The 18,983-nt window shown below is 44.9% G+C and overlaps 1 protein-coding gene across 1 annotated transcript in view; it reads left to right on the top strand.

Annotated features, from left to right (window-relative positions):
* Positions 1–18,983, top strand: part of FBN2 (fibrillin 2) — a 1,178,594-nt gene that overhangs the window by 579,543 nt on the left and 580,068 nt on the right. Inside the window, exons 9-10 of the mRNA XM_069625622.1 lie at positions 3,273–3,425; positions 11,156–11,407. Coding sequence (XP_069481723.1) covers positions 3,273–3,425; positions 11,156–11,407 — 405 coding nt within the window. The remainder of the gene's footprint in view (positions 1–3,272; positions 3,426–11,155; positions 11,408–18,983) is intronic.

Raw genomic sequence — 18,983 nt, 5'->3', positions numbered from 1 at the left:
AAGCTGGTCTCTGAAAAAGAGTTTAGCAGGACTGCCTTGATGATGGCAGTCCCGCTTCATGCTCTCAAATTGACTCCAGAACAAAATCGAGAAACATGAAGAAGGCTAATTGGGCACAGAATCCCAATAACCCAAAGAAGGCACTAAATATCCTTCAGACACAATAAACTTGGGACAACATTTGTGTAAACTACAGATATATGTTTAATAAAATGTTTCTAAGAAATAAATAGAAGTATCATATGATTCCTCCACACTGCAAAGTCATGGTCATTAGGACATACACATTTAGTAAAGCAGCAACATGTCTGTCTTAAAATAAAAGATTACAAGAATACCTGAAGGCCATTTGTTAGCACTCAAGTCTTTAGATGCAGAGAGTATGCCAGGACAAACTTTCTCAAAAGTGATCCACTGGCTCTCGCCAATTTACTAGTGAGATTCATGTTGATTTGCGTGTTCCCAGCGATGTTTCAACCAGCCCAAATCTGCCTGAATCTCCTTTCAGAGCATACATCTTCAGGGATGTTCCAGCAGGTTCAATCTGATTCTTGGGAAAATAACATACACAAGTAACTCAAAAGACTTGAGGAAGGGATGGAAAATGTAGGGGAATGAGAAGAGTTGGTCAAGTTGGGTAGCTGGGTGAACAAGAGGAAATAGAGTCCTGTAATCTGTGAATGTTATCCAAGTAGACAGCACATTAAACTCCACAGTAAGATAGAGTAGATTAATGCACCTACTGCAGTGATGTATGTGTAACTTGCAGGCGTAGGTTTGGATCTGGGTTTTCTTTCTTTGGAAAGTGACAACATTAATAAGGTTTAGGTAGGGGATTGTAGGATTTAATGTCAAACCAGCAGAGACAGGCACATGTCAGGGTTGATTTTCATCATTCAGAGATCAACATTATTGAGGTTATTAATATTGAAAAGTTATAGGGAATGTACAACATATAATATAGAGAATTAATCACAGACATGGATCCATGAAAAGCCTATAGGGCTGGGGAAGAGTCAGTCAAGCATTAGGGTTGCATAACATGCATTTTGCTGAGTTTTCTTCCATTAGGACTGCTGAGGTTCTTTATTTCAAACTAGGAATAGTCCATGACTGCAGGTCAATGACCTTCAAAAAGCCAGTAGGGCTGAGCTAGAGTCAGTTACATGTCAATCATTCAAGATGTAGATTCTGACGTTCTTTAAAGGATTATCATTTAGTCTGGTAGGATTGCATTGATATGAGCTGTGCACTTGGCAGAAAAAAACACATACGGGCTGATTCATGGAAATTATTGCGCAGAAAAAAGACTACTTGCTACATGTGCAACTCTTTTTGTCGATTCATGGATTCACTTTTTGTGGACATGCGTGGATTTTGCACCGGCCTGGCATGTCTGTGAGAGCCATCGAGAGCCTTTCGCAAGACTCTGAGCAGAGGGTCGGCGTGGTCTGAGCAGAGGGCTGGGAAGGGGACGGAAAGCCTGAAATGGGAAATAACTTGCGAAGAAGTGCGTGTTCCGATTGACAGCCTGCAGGCAGTCTCTCGCACGCTCAATATTGTGCAGCAAGAGACGTATTCATGGAATCGATCGCGCAACATCTCGGCTGGGAAATGCCCACGCAAGTCCTTCATAGGATCCGCCACCCGAAGGCTGGCGTAAGTACACTTGCTTGTATGATTTCCAGCGCGCAGGTGGGTTTGCATGTCCTATTCCGGGGTGTGTACTCAATCGGGGTTCTGATCTAATGTAGGGGTGTGTGTACGCTGTGTAGGGAGGGTGCAGGAACGTTTTACGTGGGTCCGCATGCAAATTTCCTGAGTTATTGGTGAGTTACGATTTTTCATACGCATGTTTTCGGGGTGCCGGATACAGTTATGGGGGACCCTGCACAGGCTCCCTGAGTCACAGGCCTGCCTACAGGGGACCCCCATGCACTGTTTGAACGGTGCATGTATTTGCGCCCATGGAGTGCGCAAAGGTAGCTGATCTGGCAGTTTCCTGCTTTGCGTGTAAGCATGTCGGAGGCGTACCAGCAGTGACTTGCGAATACGGTTACTTGGCGCTAACAATTCCATGAATATGCGTTGCATGCAGATTTTCTTAATCATGCAGGCTCACACAGTGCCCTTTTCAGCGCTCGGCCCTGGCGTGATTTCTGCGCCTTATTCCATGAATCAACCCCATAACCGATATAAACAATAAGAGGTCTATTGCCAAAACTTTTGTTGGCAAAAGTGTTGAGATGCGCTAGTGCATCCCATCACTTGTGCCCAAAAAAGATGCACTCTATTCACAAAGTGCCTTCGAATGTGTGCCTCATAGACCCACGCATTCAGATTCCCTTTTTTCACACCCTTTGCATGTTTACACAAATAGAGAGGCATTCTTGTACATTTTAATGTGCATCCCGAATTCAGAAATGGGATGTGCATTAAAATGTGCAGAAAACATATGCATTCCTCTGTGCACCACAAAGCACGAAAGAGTCATTTCTGACCCATCCATGCATTTTTTCATGATAAGGATAGTACCTTATTAATGTGGAATATGCTGTGAACGTATCCAAACATGGATTTATTTGAAGCTAAGAGGATAAGGAATTCCTAATTTAAGACACTCTAATTTGAATTCACTTACATCTATTAGGGAAATATTACTCATAGCATTTTCAATTTTGAATTACAAACAACAACAAAAGATGTTTGCATACAAGAACAAATACAAGAGCATAGTGCAACATCATACACACATAGAAAAATTGCCTCAATTATAAGGAATCTTAGCAGAGGAATTCCAGTGGGGTGCATGTAACAAATTGGAATTCTTAACTTTTTCTACTATTTAAGCACACAGTAGTAACCCAGGGCATCACACGTGTAGATATTGCATCATAGCTGCCCTTTTACATAGACATCAATATCTTATGATGGTTAGGTAGAAAACATCCCTCAGAACGTACGCTATATGTAAAGAGAACATATTTGCACAAGAACATTTTGCACTACTTGGGTGCATGTTATTTTATTCGGGTTGTTAGTTAAGTGGCACATCCGGTAGCTGTTCCTGCAGTCAGGCATTTTGCAATTCTGACCCAATGTCCTCTTTTTCTGGACAGCTGTATTCTGTCCAAATCAAGAGTGTCAATGCACATGTTTTATTCACCTCTATGGGGTATTATGTAACATGCTTCATTCATCATCTATGTTTGTGTGTTGATAAACGTATACGGTAATAGTTCACAGCATGTCTCATGTGTATTTCTCTTCAGATCAGAGGGCGGGCGCGTGCTTCTCCAGCCTGGTGAATGGCCACTGTGCGCAAGAACTTGCAGGAAGGTTTACAAAGATGCACTGTTGCTGCGAATCTGGACGTTGCTGGGCGCTTGCGTCGATTCCCGAGATGTGCCCAATAAGAGGCTCTGGTAAGGTTGTTTAGTACTACTAAAATACACTAGATACTTATCTATTGTGGAAATCCCTGGAGTCCCAATGTGTTGATCGTAAAAACTGTTTCATAAATGTCATAGTATGGTTTTCTTTACTACACATTTATATCTTCCTCAGATCTTAAGCAAAACTCAGGATGGACATTGCTAGTGTAATACAGATGTTATCAGAGGGGGTTGTACACAGGCATATCAAATGCCCGTTTCTGACACTCAGCTACGTGTTAGTTGGAATAATTGTAAACTTAGTTGCATACTTTTAACGTGGAAAGACTTCTTTATATTTGATCTTAAACTCTTTTCCGGATTGACCCTTCACATGTTATGTCTGCCTATAGAAAGATTTTAATTCCATTGCAATTCCATTGCAAACATGTTGCATACCAACATTACACGAACCATGATGGCAATAATCTGCCGAGCAAAGCAACAAGTGCTTCTGATTAGGCCCTTGTATCATGGCTGTGTTACCTGATTGGAGTTTTTGCAAACTAATAACACAACCAGCAATGGTTAAAACGCAGGAACAAGAACATAAAATTTGATTATTAAATTAACATTTGAAGTATACATGCACAGGCGTAACTAAACCACACTCCCCCAATGGTCTTTCTCGAGCAGGACAATAGAACACCCCAGGAAACGTGCCAGAACATAAACATTATTGAACTCAGCTGCATCACTGGGAACTGGTACAGAAGCATTGAAGTGCCACTGATAGTATTGGGGCGTGCTTGCCATTGACTAGATCACAGGTACTGCAGTGAGCGTACATACGTAGCAAGACCAGCTACAGCATCATGCTAATTTACTGGATGGGTGTTTAAGTGCGTTTCATGAAATAATAATTCATAACAGAGCCCATCCATGGGGTAAAGGCTGACATATTTGCCAGGTTGCAATAAACTTTCAGGTTTAGCCATTTCCCCAGTAGGAACACACATATCTTGCATCTAATGTGAGGGGACGCAATACGGGGTGGAGATCTGCACTGAGGTGTCATGCAGCTACACACCAGGAGTCTGGTCTTGATAGAGAAGGTGACTTCCAGCTGTGTGGTCATGCTTTTGTCAATGGTTCTAGTCTCTTTGCTGGTGCAAATATCTACGGCGGAGTCCTGCGACAAGTCCAGTCTGCCTTAGTCTTCAACTTGTGCTTCACGAGAGAGGAGCTGCAGCTACAATACGCTCGGATTGCTGGCTGTTGCTTTAATTCAGAGGCTCCACCTATTTAAATTGACTCCAGGTGCGGAGCGCTGCGTGGAGTCAAGTGACAAGGCCAGTCTGCCTCAGTCCCCCTCAACCAACAAGGCTGACGAGTAATGGAGGACGCATCTGGTCCGCTCACTCGGCAGAAGTTACTCCAACACAGGTGTTGGCTGGTAAGTACAAAGCTACTTAATGTGCAGCTAGAACTAAGCAATAATAAAGCCTTACCTTAGCCGACTCAACGCACCTTTGCGAAAAATGTTTCATCGTTAGTTCACCTCATAGAAGCAAAAATAAAAGCCACAACGGGCCAAATAACGATCTTGCACTCACGCGCTGTTCCACGTATTCGGGACGCGGAGTTGCATTCATCTCCATTTGATATAACAGACACTGAGTTGTTACAGATAAGATTGCCAGCTGACCTGCAATCTCTCCCGTGTGTGGAAGGCGTCGCAGACTGTAGAAACCAAACAAACACCGCTGTGAGCGAAGAATTTGATAAACACCCAACATGCAAACCTGCAAAATTTCTATTTCCGGCCATATCAGACACAGAGTCTCAAGAAATGTCTTCACAGCCTGAGCAGCTGGCATCGAACATTCATCAAAACAGTATGGCCATGGACTCAGTCCTATATGATATTTCATCAGACAGTCACACACAAACGGAATCCCCTGAGTGCGCTTCAATGGACGAATTGAGGAACGTTGGGAAAAGGCAGAAGGGGCGAATATGCCACAATCATTAACACTTAAGAATCCTATGGCACATAGTGCCGAGCGAAATGATTCCTGTGCTCTAAACTCTTCATTACCGATGTCTCCGTATAGAGTACAGCAATGCAGTCAAACACAGTCTTCAGTTTATGACTTTGCAGCCCCGAACACTCTGGCCCAGAAGCCGACCGTGCTGTCAAATACCCATAAAGAATTCAGGCCAAACAGACTGACAGGCACGCCAGTCTCAAAAAATACATTGAATACAATGACGGCAGAAAAAAGCCACATGGAGAGCTGTGAATCAAGTAAGGGACACGCTCACAAGAAACAAACCTGGCCAATCAAATGTATTGCATCATGAGTCTGCAAGCTCGAGCACAGTTGACCCTCGGGAAGCTCCTTTACAAACCGAGAACAACGTTGAAAATCACGTCAGAGGTAAAATATCCATTGCTGCAAGTATCCAAATCCATAATAATGTTCTTGCGGCAACTTCACTAGCCCTTTTGCCATTCACAAAGTTATATGAGTCTCTTATCGACTCACTAAAAGATCAAGGGTCTCTGCTCCAGACTTTGACTTCTAAACTCTCGAACCTTGAAAATGTTGCCGCTCACCTGAACCAGAGACTCGACCATGAAGCAGAAACCTCATTGAAATGGCAAAATCGTTTAAGCGTCTTGGCCAGAAATGAAATCTCTGAAAAATCTGACCTTATTGATGCTGTACTTGCGTCTACTAAATGGATGAGGCACAATACAATGATAGACAAGAGCATGCGACATCGGCCATGCATAGGATGTCGTAAGAACTTAGTTTCAACTATATCAATAACACCAAAATTGATACCGATGCAATCCGCGAACGCCCAATTAGTGAATCCCAAAGCGGCTTATTTATCCGTTGAAGCTGCTGAAGCCGGGATCCCTTCCCTGAACCAAGTCCTGGCCAGGTCCCGGCCACTGTACATTATAAATCGCAGCTAGCCCCCATCCTAACTAAAAGAAAAAAAGTGGCTGACACTTCGAAGATTTCTAAACTGATGAGAATGCGTGAGGGGAGTGGAACCATAAACGGTTCCCAACAACCAAAACAACAATCAACACAGGATCAAATAAAAGCGTTGTTTGGAATCTTCACAGGCATAGCTAAAACTGTTATGGTATCGAAGAAAAACTCAAACAACACCAAACAAATGGGAATGTAAAGCTGCAGAAACCAACGAATGGTCTGAAGACAATTTCAAATAAAACAAGAAAATGTATAAGAAATTTAACAACTCCACCTCGTATAGGGCTATTCGACCAAAAAGCAAAGCACCAACGTGCACTAGCTAATGATGCAGAAAAAGCAGTCTCGGTCGACCCTATGAATCCAAATAAAAGATCAAGAGTCGAATTCGAAAAGTCAATGATTATAAACCAAGAGGCGACACTCGAATCGTACAAATTCTCTGTGTACTCGGTAAATGATGAGGAAGAGCAACCGAATGACAACAGCATTGCCAGCGATGAGAGATCGAGCCCAATCCAACTACCCAAAAAAACAATTCTCCCAACAGGGCAAGTGACCAATCTTCCTAAAGCTGTTGTCGAACGTAAACACGCCATACAGGACGCTCAGAATCAATTGTCCCCAAAGTTTATCCCAGTGGATCAAGTACATTATATCTCACAGGTTCGTGCAATAAATAGCCATGCCTCACAGTCTACTATGATTCCGAAACTTACTTCAGCCCAAATGGCGAAACAAAAAGTGACAGCAGAGCCTTCAATGCCTAGGCAACATAAACCAATATTACTTTCCCCTTGAGAACATTCAACAAGATTCCATTGAAGTAAATTTAAACAGGAGCAACATTATGAAGTTCATTCAGTGTATCCCGGCCCTCCGCACGATCAGATCCAACGATATAGTAATAGTGGAACATGCCTCCAAAAAAAGATCAGATTGGGTGATTTTGCACATCCAGTCTTGATGCATTGCAACAACCTTAGTAAATGCAAAAGAGGAACTTCTACTCTACGGATTCGAGATATCAATTCTTGATAATAACAGCAATCCTACATCCCTCGGTCACAGAAAAAATGACCTTATAACTACCATGCAAATAAAGAATTTGCTGAGAGAGCAATTAGGTAGACCAGGACCAACACACGCCGAAGCAGTTCAGATGACTGCTCAACAGAAATTTTAAAAAAACATCTGATCTACCGTGTCATTATGACCAAACTCATTAGCAAATAAAGGATGAAAAGGAGGTGCATTGCTCATTGATTTCATGGAACACCTGAGGCTTCATGCACCTATTTCAGGAATCATGTCAAAAAATAGACAGTAACTTCATTATCTGTCTTCAAGAGACGTGGCTACGTGAACTCCCTGTGAGAGACGGCTATACCATCTATATAAACAGTGCTGACAAAAACTCATCAGATCGCCCCTTCTCAGGGCTAATAACTATGATTAAGAATAACAACGGATGGACGCCCGAAAATTCATCAAATCCAAATCTATTTGTCCAAGTCACAACTTTGATACGCAATACACAAGGATTTTAATAAACACCTATTGGAATTCCGCAAAGATCTCGTCTGAACAATTTATAAGTTCAGTTATGTTAGCTGTTGAATGTATGTCAGACCCTAACGACCCTTTCAAACTAATATGCAGAGATTTAAATTATTCATGGATGATGGAAATGGGCAAGTAAAAAAGTCAGACCACTCACAAAAATCCCTGAATTTAGATCGAGGAGAGGGGTGGAAACAAGAACTGAAGAACAGAAACTGCTCAATGTTGAATGGTACTACACGCACAGATATTCTGGCAGCACAGACCTGGCATCGAAATCAGACCCACAGAACTTTGGACTATATACGGGCCTCAGGAAATTTCCTTCCAAAGATAATCCAGTTAACAACCATTGAAACATCCAACAGTGATCATGACGTGTTAAAATTAACGTGGCTAATGCATTTCGGAAAGCCCACAAATAAACATGCAGGAAACGTTGAAATCAACCAAGGTCTAAACACACTAAAGATTGAGCTAGCCAAATAACAACGTTGAACACAACAATGTTTGCTGATGAGGCACTCATGGTGGACGTGAATTATGCTCCTCTATTAATTCAGTTTAGGTCAACTCGAACCTGGAATTATAGAGGCACTCAAATGAATAAATATTCGTTCAGTGCGCAAGTAAGCGCTGCAAAAAAAATTCTACGCAAAGACTTAAGGCTGCTGAGACAAACCTGTGCAGTCAGCCGTGCAGATACAATCAAAAAAAGACGCCAAAAATATCGAAACTGGCTAAAAGCATTTGCCTCTCAATGAGACTAAGAAAGAGCGGAACACATACTTCACCTCCTAGGAAAAAATGATAATCGACAAATATAGTCAATAATAAACGAAGGCGTCGCAAATCAAAGCTCAGCCTTGACCAACATAATAAATGCCAGTGTCTGGTCTTGTCACTTTTCAAGAGTACTTCACTCCACAAATGAGGATGACGATACTGAAGAGACAAAGTGTGGGAAGCAACCCGAAGAGTGGAATGTATGTGAAACATTGGATGACATCTTGGCTGCAATACAAAAGTTAAACAACTCAAGAGCTGCCGGCCTCGACGGCATACCAAACATCATACTAAAAACACATAAAAATGAATGGGCACAGTTCATAACAGCTCTATTTCAACAAATTGCTGCCAGAAATGAACTCCCAACGTCATGGGTAACAGCGGTGATCGTACTGATATTCAAGAAGGGCAATCAGGACGACCAATCCAACTATCGCCCCATTGCCCTTCTTAACACTATTGGGAAGATTTTCGCGTCTTGCTTACAAAAAAAACTCACCCAGTGGGCCGCTGATGTCTCAATGCTTGACATGAGACAGACGGGATTCACAAAAGGCGTGGGCACTGAATTTAATCTAATACTCCTCAATATTTTGAAATTGGAAGCCTTGAAACAAGGCAGTAAAGTCTTCCTTGCCTTTGTAGATCTGAGGCAAGCATTTGATACTATCAACCGAAGGCTACTCTGGGAGAAACTGGAAAGGTGGTCTTGCCCGAACAACCTCCTTCAACCCTTGAATGCTCTTCACACAAACACAAAAGTTTCTATCAACAGAAAGTAACAACAATTATCACATATGTATGTGAAGCAGGGTGGAATATAAGTGATACCTTTTGGAATCAGCTGCAGGGCCAATTTTGGCGAAAAATACTAAGGCTCTCCTCTAATGTGTCAATTTGTGCAATACAACATGAACTAGGCCTGGAATCATTGCAAAGCCTAGTGATTTGGAAATCAATTGCTACCCTATCGCCTGTTGAATATGGAAAACAACCCCTTTCATAAGGGCTTATTTGATACATGGACAGCAAAAATTTACAATATTTTAAAGGAAGCTGATGTCACAATAAATACTGTTTTGACAAACCCGCTCGCTGCAAGAAAAATATTAAAGTGGTGGCAGTGGATTCTAAACACTGAAAAACTGAATAATTTAGCTTCATCCTTAGCTAATGGCCCAACATCGCGAGGAGTAGATCATCTACCAAACTACCTTACAAAATGTCCTTCTTGCTATCACAGTGACCAGTTCCTAAGATTTTGACTGAACATGTACAAAACAAAGGAAAGGTTAATGTTAAAACACAATAAAGGCACATTAAATAATCAGTGTAGATTTTGCAAGACAAAAGTAAAAAAACTAAAGCACTTGGTCACTGAATGCCTTGAAAGGTCACCATTGGGATCTAAATTCTTGGGCAACTTTGCCCCTCTAAATGGCAATATGGACGAATGCTGGGTCAAAGTGCTCTCAGGAAACAGTGTAATGCTAACATGCAAAGTAATTGACTATATGGACACAATTTTGAAAGACACGTGAATACGCTCACCTGAAATTAATTGATGAGGATAATGAAACTTCATCTGTTGCAAAAAGAAATCCATCTTGATTAATATAAACTGATTGAACAAGGTCAAGGCTGTCGCAAATGCGACTAGATGTGTTGATCAATGTTTTGATAAAAGTTTGTAATAAACTAAATGTCAAATAAAAAATAAAAAAATATCAACGCCTACCCTTTTTATGATATGTATTTTGATATGTAGCTTTGTTCATTCAAATATCAGTTTCAAATGACAGTGTGGCAGGAAACAGAAAGGAGCAATGTGGCATGTGTGGGTCTGCAGGTGGAGAGTTAGACGTAAGGTGGCAACGTGAGAAGTAAGGGTACCTTGTTTTACCCTCATTGGAATATGCAGCACTTGTTCAATTCATACTTAATAATAAACATTGATCAATACAGCTTATTGTTTAGGAGAAACATATTTGTTAGTGTAGGTTGACTAACAAATGTCCTTTGGGGGCGAGTCGGCAAGGTTCTTTCATATTTAATTTTTTTTTCAACGTGCATTGAAGTCTCCACATAAATGACCTTTAAGCGTCATTACGGAAGAACCAGACTAAATATGTTCAGTGATAACTAGAAGGATAAGCTCCCGGGGAACAGGGATTGGTGCAGCAAGGTTTTGATCTTTACATAACATGCTGATATACCCTGCTGATAAGGCGGACACTCAAATGATGCTCATAGTGATCTAGGGATGAGCACCAGTCTCTGCTGAATTTGATATTCTTTCCCTTCTTCATACAGAGGACTTTCTCCAAGTTTGCTAAGTAAAACAGATCTTGTATCCTATCGTCAACTTGCAGTGCATGTTCCGTCTGTAACCTTTGATGTTTTCATTTTTAGATGAATACCGCAGGCTTTGCATTGAAGGCGCTCCGGTCGGTGGTGCCAGACCTGGTGGGACAGGAGGCAATGGATTTGGTCCAGGTGTTAATGGAAATGGGTACGGCCCAGGTGGGACTGGATACATCCCCATTCCTGGTGGCAATGGATTCATTCCAGTGCCTGGTGGTAATGGCTTTCACCCAAGCATCGGAGGAACAGGGGTTGGAGGCCATGGTACTAATGGACATGGGCCCATCAATGGAGGCGTTGGTGAGTGTGCTCATCAATTTTCATAAATATACTCCAGATCATGCTGATCCTTCTGAAGCACAGGGCATTTTTTATTGCTAAATTGTGCATGCTGAGTGCATCTAAGGAACACAATCTATTGATTTGTAAACTGATCTTTTTTTTTATCAAACTCTGGAATCATTTACTAACACTGTTATTATGGCTTGCATATTAATTTAATACAATTCTTTTTTTGATTAAACACTTTTATTGGCTTTGTTGCATAATACACAAAAAACAATGACCCTGAAGGGGTCCAGCAACCAAAAACATCACAAAAGAACATAAGGTCCAGATTTCAGCAACATAAGGTTATGTTAGCGATTACATGTACACTCTCACATTTCATTTACATTCCAGCCACAGGCCTGTGTTGTACAAAAGTCTTATTGTGCGTTCTCCCACTTTTCCCAGATTTTCCCCGCTTTCCCAGGACATCCTCTGGCCGCATATACTCTTCGCTCCATCGCAATGCATGCATTTACATCATCTATCCATTGTGCATGCTCAGGGGTTACACCCGATCCCCATAGCTTGGCAATGTTGCGTTTGATCAGTGCTGTGGTGGTTGCAAACAGTAGCTTGTCAGTGCGAGACATCTCACCCTCGTCCTCGACACCCAGCAATATCAATTTCGGATCTCTGGGCACGATCCGACCCAGTACCTTAGTAAGTGTGTCGCAGCAGCGTTGCCAGTATAACGTGATGTGCGGACAGTCCCATATGATGTGGAAAAAGGTGCCCTCTTCCTGGCGGCAGCGCAGGCAATTTGGGTCTGTGGTTTTACCCCAACGGTACAATGCGACCCTTGGATAGTAAATTCTATGCAGGATTTTGAGCTGGACAAGGCGTAATCTGGCCGAAATGGCAGTTTCTCTAAGGTACATTAGGATTGTTATCCAGTCTTCAGGCAGTATCTCTCCCACATCCCTTTCCCACTTAGACTTTAGACTCGATAGCTCCGGTGTGGCAAATGAGGTGAGAACATTATACATCACTGAGGTGATTTTGGTGTCTATGCTATCTAGGACCAGGTTTCTCTCTATAGGGGTGCAGTCTGCCATGTCACGCAGGTCAGGCAGGTGCCGCTGTAGGGCATGACTTAATTGCATATGTCGATATCGGTCAGTGACAGGGAGGTTGAACTCATCCATCAACTCCTCAAATGGCACAATTCCCTCATCCCGAATTGCATCCTCCACTTTTGTTATTCCCGCAGCTATCCAATTCTGCCATTTCGGGAGCCTGTCCAGCTCAGGGATATGTTTATTTGCCCACAGTGGCTGTACCGGTGTGGTTTTCCCTTCCCAGTTTATATGTTTATGTGCCCCTGCCCAGATTAGTGTCCGGTGAACAGCCATTGTTTTGGTAGTGTTGGTATTAGTTTTCCGGTATAGGGACTCTAGTGAGGTTATGTTCGCTGCATCTAGGGTGTCGGATTTAATGTGAGGTAGCAAGGGATTGCCGTATAATAGGTCATTTATTACTGCCATCTGACTCGCCCAATAGTACGTCTGTATACGCGGCAATCCTATGCCTCCCTCCCAGATGGAACGCTGCAGGGTTTGGAGCGCTATTCTCGGGTGTCCATTGTTCCAAAGGAGTTTCCAGAGGATTCTGTCGATTCTGTGAAACTCCCGTCTGGGGATGTGTAGCGGGGCATTTTGGAGTATGTACAGGAATCTAGGCAGTGCCATCATTTTGAATAGTGCTGCTCTCCCCAGTAGGGTCAGTGGAAGGGTGTTCCAATGTTTGACGTCCTCTGCAAAGCGGTTTATGATTGGGTGGAGGTTTTTCTCTACGTAATCGTTTAAGTTTGTTGTTATCTGAACCCCCAGGTATCGAATTTGGTTGACTTCTATATGAAAGGGGCAATTCTGTATCCCTATGCTACCCATCTCTTTCAATGGAAACAGTATGAATTTCGACCAGTTTACCCTCAAACCACTAAAAGATTCATATTCCTTCAGTAAGCGTATTATTGTAGGACAAGAGGTTATGGGGTCTGATAGATACAGGAGCAGGTCATCTGCATATATTGAGACCTTATCCTCCCAATCATCTGTCTACCGGAAGCCCTTCCACATTTGTGATTCTCTTAACAGAATCGCCAATGGCTCCATGGCGAGTGCAAAAAGCATTGCAGACAAGGGGCAGCCGTGTCGTGTCCCCTTGCCCAAGCTAAATGGCTGCGAGAGCCACCCGTTTACTCTGGTCATGGCCTCTGGGGACCTGTATAGCAGCTGCACCCATCCCAGGAATTGGTCGCCGAAGCCCATTCGACGCATTATTTCCCACAGTGCTGGCCAGTGCACCGAGTCGAAGGCTTTCTCAAAGTCTATTGTTAATAGCGCCAGGGGGGCCTGCAGGAGGGAGGATGTTTCGCGTGCAACATGCAGTCTGTGTATATTCATACGCGTAGACCTCTGGGACATAAAGCCGCAATGGTCTGGATGTATCAGTGACAGGATAACTTTCTGCAGTCGATTTGCTAATGATTTCGCCAGGATCTTGGTTTCGGTGTTGATTAGCGAAATCGGCCTGTACGAACTACATTTCTCTGGGGGCCTATCTGGTTTGGGGATCACTATTATGGTTGCTCTCCGTAGGTCTGGGGGGAGCTGTCCCTGCTCCCTCGAGTGTGTGTACATCTGCAGGAGATGTGGAAGTATCGCACTTGGTTCTATCCTTTTCCATGTCTCCACCGGGAAACCGTTCGGCCCCGGTGTTTTCCCAGGGTGTAGTTGTGACATGGCCAACCCTAGCTCCTCTTCAGTAATGGTTGCCTCCAGTAGTTCTCTCTGTGCGCCCGTTAGGCTAGGGAGGGTAATCCCATTTAATACGGAGAGGTTGGTGGGGGGCTTCCGGTGATCCGTAGAGTGTCACATAGTAAGCTGCGAAACCTTCTGCAATATCTTGATCTGTCCACAGCGGTTCCGAATGATCGGGTTTGATCATCCTGACCTGTTTATGCCTTTCATCCCTGCGCTCCAGCCAGGCTAACATTTTACCCGCCTTATCTCCAGTCTCATATAATTTGGCGCGCATCGTAGTGTGTGCCTGTTTAGCGTTGTCTAGGGCTACATTGTGCATTTTTTTTTGGGCAAGGACGAGTGCTCGGTTCGTTTCAGGCAGGTCTCGCGCCAGATGTGCGCGCTCTGCACGTTCCACCTGTTCTTCAGCCTCTTTTACTTTTTGCATTTGAGTTTTTTGTGCGCCGTTGTCCAGGAGATAATCTCTCCCCGCAACACCGGGTATACGCTTCCCATAACAATCCTGGGTTATCGATTGACCCTGTGTTTAGTTCAAAGTAATTGGTTGTAGTTTCTTGAATGCGTTCTACAAGCTCCGGGAAGCCTAAGTAATAGTTGTTAAGGCGCCATGAAGGTGGAGGGATTGGCCTTGTCGTTGATAGTCCTATTAGTAGGGGTGAGTGGTCAGAGATGCCACGCGGGAGTAGGGTGGCGTTAAGTACTCTATGTACCTCTGTGGTTGGAACAAAAAAGTAGTCAAGTCTAGAGAGGGATGCATGGACACCCGAGTGGAATGAGTATTCTCGATTCCCGGGGTGGAGATCGCGCCACACATCCTTCAGCCCCAGTGCTGATGTGAAGGTGGCTAGCCTTGTGTGAGTGTCAGGATTCCTGCCCCTTAGGTGTGTGCGGTCCATTCCCAGGTTCATAACATCGTTAAAATCGCCACCCGAGAATTAGTGTGTGTGAGGAGTCCTGCATTATCAGGGGAGTTATCTCTTCTATGAGATTTGGCAACAACGTGGGTGGTGCGTAAATGGCTAGTATTGTTATGGTTTGATTCCATAGGGTTCCTGTCATGTGCACGAATCTGCCTCCTGTGTCCTGTGACACACTGGAAAGTATAAGTGGCAGCTCCTTGTGGATCAGTATGAGGACCCCTCTTGAGCCTGAAGTAAAACCTGAGTGCAGTGCTGTGCGATAGTTACCACGTTTAAATAGATTGCATGTGGTGCCCGCCAGGTGTGTTTCTGTGAGCAACAACACATCCGGCGCTTGCCTGTTTGCTTGGGTGACCAATCTGCTTTTTATCCCACTACCCAACCCATTGACATTCCATGTCAGGAGACGTAGTGATTTTGTATCAGATCCAGCTCTCGTCATCTGGGTGGGGGGCGGGTTACTGTTGGGCAGTATATGTAGGATTCCGGGAAGAAACTCAGTCTGTTGTTTCACCGTGTGGTGAGGATTTGTAGGAGTGAGTGTTTAGTGTTGTCGGACCATACATGAACAGAGATAAAAACTAAACCCAAAGCAAAAACAAGAACTCCCCCCAGCTCTGTCTCTCGTTCCCCTGGAGGCATCTACTACCTCGGTAGTATGTAGTGTTACCTGACCCCCCTCCCTATACTCCCACCCAACCTGGAGTATCTGTCACCCGAAATTTAAACAGAACAAGTAAACCTTAACTAAGCCACCCTCAGTGGCACATGAACTTCGTAAACTTCACAGCACCTGTCCGTGGTGCCGTCGCAGACTTCTTAGTTTTAGTCTTAGTCTTAGCTTGTGGGGCGGGTGGCTGTTCGGCCACTGGCCTGATTGTATTCCGTGAGTAGATTGGCATGGGGAGCTAGAAATTTGTGGTGCTCCTTGGTTTAGTAGCCTTGGCATTCTGCCCAAAACTGCACCCATTTCATATTTCTTCCCGCAGGGGGTTTCCTGGTTGTGGCCGTTGCTGTTGGCCCTGTTCTGGCGGTCGTTCTGGGCGAGGACTATTGTGTCTATTCCTCCCTCTTCCCTCCGTGTTCCAGTTCCCTTCTATGTGCCGTTCGGCCCAGTTCCACGCCTCTCTGAGGTCGGTGAAGTGCACGGTCATGCCCCCATGGAATATCTTGAGTTGGGCAGGGAAAAGCAGTCCATATTTGACACCCATTGATTGCAGGCGTTGTTTGAGCGAGTCAAATGACTGTCGTGCTTTGTACCTCCCATGGTGAAATCGGGGAAGAAGGGTATTTTCGATCCGTTGAATGTGACCGTGCCCTTCGATCTTGCCAGTTGGAGTACAGTGTCCCTAGCTCTATAGTTCAAAAATCTGGCAATTACTGTGCGTGGTGGAGCTCCTGGTGTCACTTTGCCAGCTGGGATACGGTGGGCCCGCTCGATAGAGAAGAATTTAGAGAATGACTCTCCGTCATAGATGTTCGCCAACCAATCCTCAAGGAAGAGTTCCATGCATTCCCCTTCGGCTTTTTCCGGCAAGCCGATTATGCAGATATTATTGATCCGGGATCGACCCTCGCTATCGTCCACTCTTGCTTCCAGGGTCTTTATCCGTTCTAGCATACTCGTCACTTGCCGATTTACACCTCGCAGGCCATCCTCGGTATCAGAGATTCGTGTCTCTGCCTCTCCCGTACGGGAGGTCAGCTTTTGCAGATCATGGCGCAACAGGGACACGTCTGCACCAATGCTATCCATCTTTTTTTCCATCGAGGTCCTGGAGTTGGTAATGGCGCTCATGATGTCTCTTAGGGAAATGTTGTCCACATGGTCTGGGTCGACCGACGGTGGCCTCTCTAGTGAGCTGGGTGCTGGCATGGCTGCATATTGCTCGATCCTGCTCTGTGTGGATGTTTTCCTGGGCTTTTCCTTACCCATTTTCTGCTTTTTGGGGTACTGGTGTAGTATGCTGATGTCTGGTCCCAAAGGAGGGGGGTCCGCCAGGCGCTGTGGGTAGGCACTATTGGTAAGTTATTATTGGTGGCGCCGGGCCCGTTGCGACCAGCAGGTATGTATGCTCGTGCTAACTTTACAGTTCCCTTGTCCAAACAATGTCTATTAGCCACACGTTCAGCAGCTCTCGTATTTGTGAAATGTGAATCGGTCACAGCTTTATAGCACCCACCGGGGCCCTGTGGTTCTGTCCCTTGGTAGCAGCCACACGCACTGGGCAGCACACCGTTGTGGCAGGGTGTCGCCGGCTGGGCGCCACCGGGCAGACACCAGTCTGCGTCGTACTCCGCTGCGTGATCTCTCTAAAGGGAAGGATGGTTTTCAGAAGGGTCGCTTTCAGAGTTCCCGTAGGGGTCTACGGCTTTTCCTTCGTTGTCAGTGCTGGGGCACTTGTTCGTAACAATGTGGGGTCGCCTGTTGTGTCCCAGAAGTGAGAGGAGGTTCACAGCCCAGGTTGTCAGCAGGCACCGGTAGGGATCGCGGCCCCGGCTGGAGGCCTTCGCCCATGAGGGGAGGGAGGGTGGGTCGCTAGCACTCCCTATCCCACCTTCCCCACTCCTTACCACATCGCTGGATGTTCCAGGTCTCGAGTAGCGGGTCCGCGTCTCCGGTTGCAGGGGGCACGCTAGTCGGATCGCCCGCCGATGCGCCGTGTGTCTTCTTCAGCGCCAACACTGTTACGCCAAGCGTCACACTCCGGGTCTGCTCCAGGTCCTCGGATCGAAAGGGTTCCCGCGCAGGCAGAGGCGCTCGCCACGATCTCACGGCGAGCGAGCTACACCTGCGATCGCCGCACCGCCTTGCCGCCATGGTCAGGATATTGTCTGCAGAGCCCGCTAGAGCTGTTCCTGGTGTGCGCCCATGCCGAAGGAGATCGTTGTTTCCCTCTCGGCCGTCAGCTAGTGCGCGGTCGCAATTATGACAGCCATCTTGGGCTCCGCGCTTGTAACGGTTCCTGTAACTTCCACTCGATCGGGACGGCGATTCCATTTACGGATTTGCTTCGGAGCACCGCGATTCGGTGCAGGAAAGTCTCACACACCGCTGGAGTATCTCAGGGTTCAGCACGGATATATATTTAAACAGGATTTCGGCAGGATAAGGCCAGTGGCGCGGGAGCAGCACAGGCTCACGCCCTCATCGGATGGCTGCTGGCCACGCCCCCCATTTTAATACAATTCTGAATGAATACAGTGTTATACTGTTAACTCCGTAAAGGATTAGTATTTATGAACCTGCAGCAAATGTATTTATCCACACATATACACAATTGCAAAAGAAATGTTATTTCAATAGCTGATCTGAAGTTAATGACTAATTTTCTGAGAAGGACATTATGTATTATCTGTACTTAGGGTGATGTGGGAGGGTGGAGTTAGCTGAGAGAGGGGAATTCCTCATGTTACTTAACGCTATCTTTTGTTAACTGAACTTCATATGCTACTGAAGCCACTTAATGCTGCAAAGGCCTTGGCTTCACTGGGTCGACATAGGACATACTCTTACTCACTCTAAAAAATTGTCTGGCTGACAAAACATATGAATGACCTAATCTTGAGTTTACCATTACTGAACACAAAACTGAACTGCTAATCAGCAGTGAATTGGATACTTAAAACCTATCTGAGTATTTGCAATGTAATTTCTGATTCTTGGGGAACAGATGTAAATCACTGCAAGACCATGTCCTACCTCAGACAATCCCTAATTGTGAGCCAGTGATGAACAGAAAGTTGTGGACAGATTCTTTATTCTCAGCAGCAGGGGTGCACCAGTATTTTCCAGGACTAAATCCCAGGTGAGTACAAGGACAAAGTTGGCCTTGTAGATGTAGTTTGAGAAGAAGATGG

The sequence above is a fragment of the Ambystoma mexicanum genome, chromosome 6p (assembly GCF_040938575.1).
Source record: "Ambystoma mexicanum isolate Mex_15411 chromosome 6p, UKY_AmexF1_1, whole genome shotgun sequence".
In the NCBI taxonomy this organism is placed as follows: Eukaryota; Metazoa; Chordata; class Amphibia; order Caudata; family Ambystomatidae; genus Ambystoma; species Ambystoma mexicanum.
This window is presented reverse-complemented; position numbering and strand designations above follow the sequence as displayed.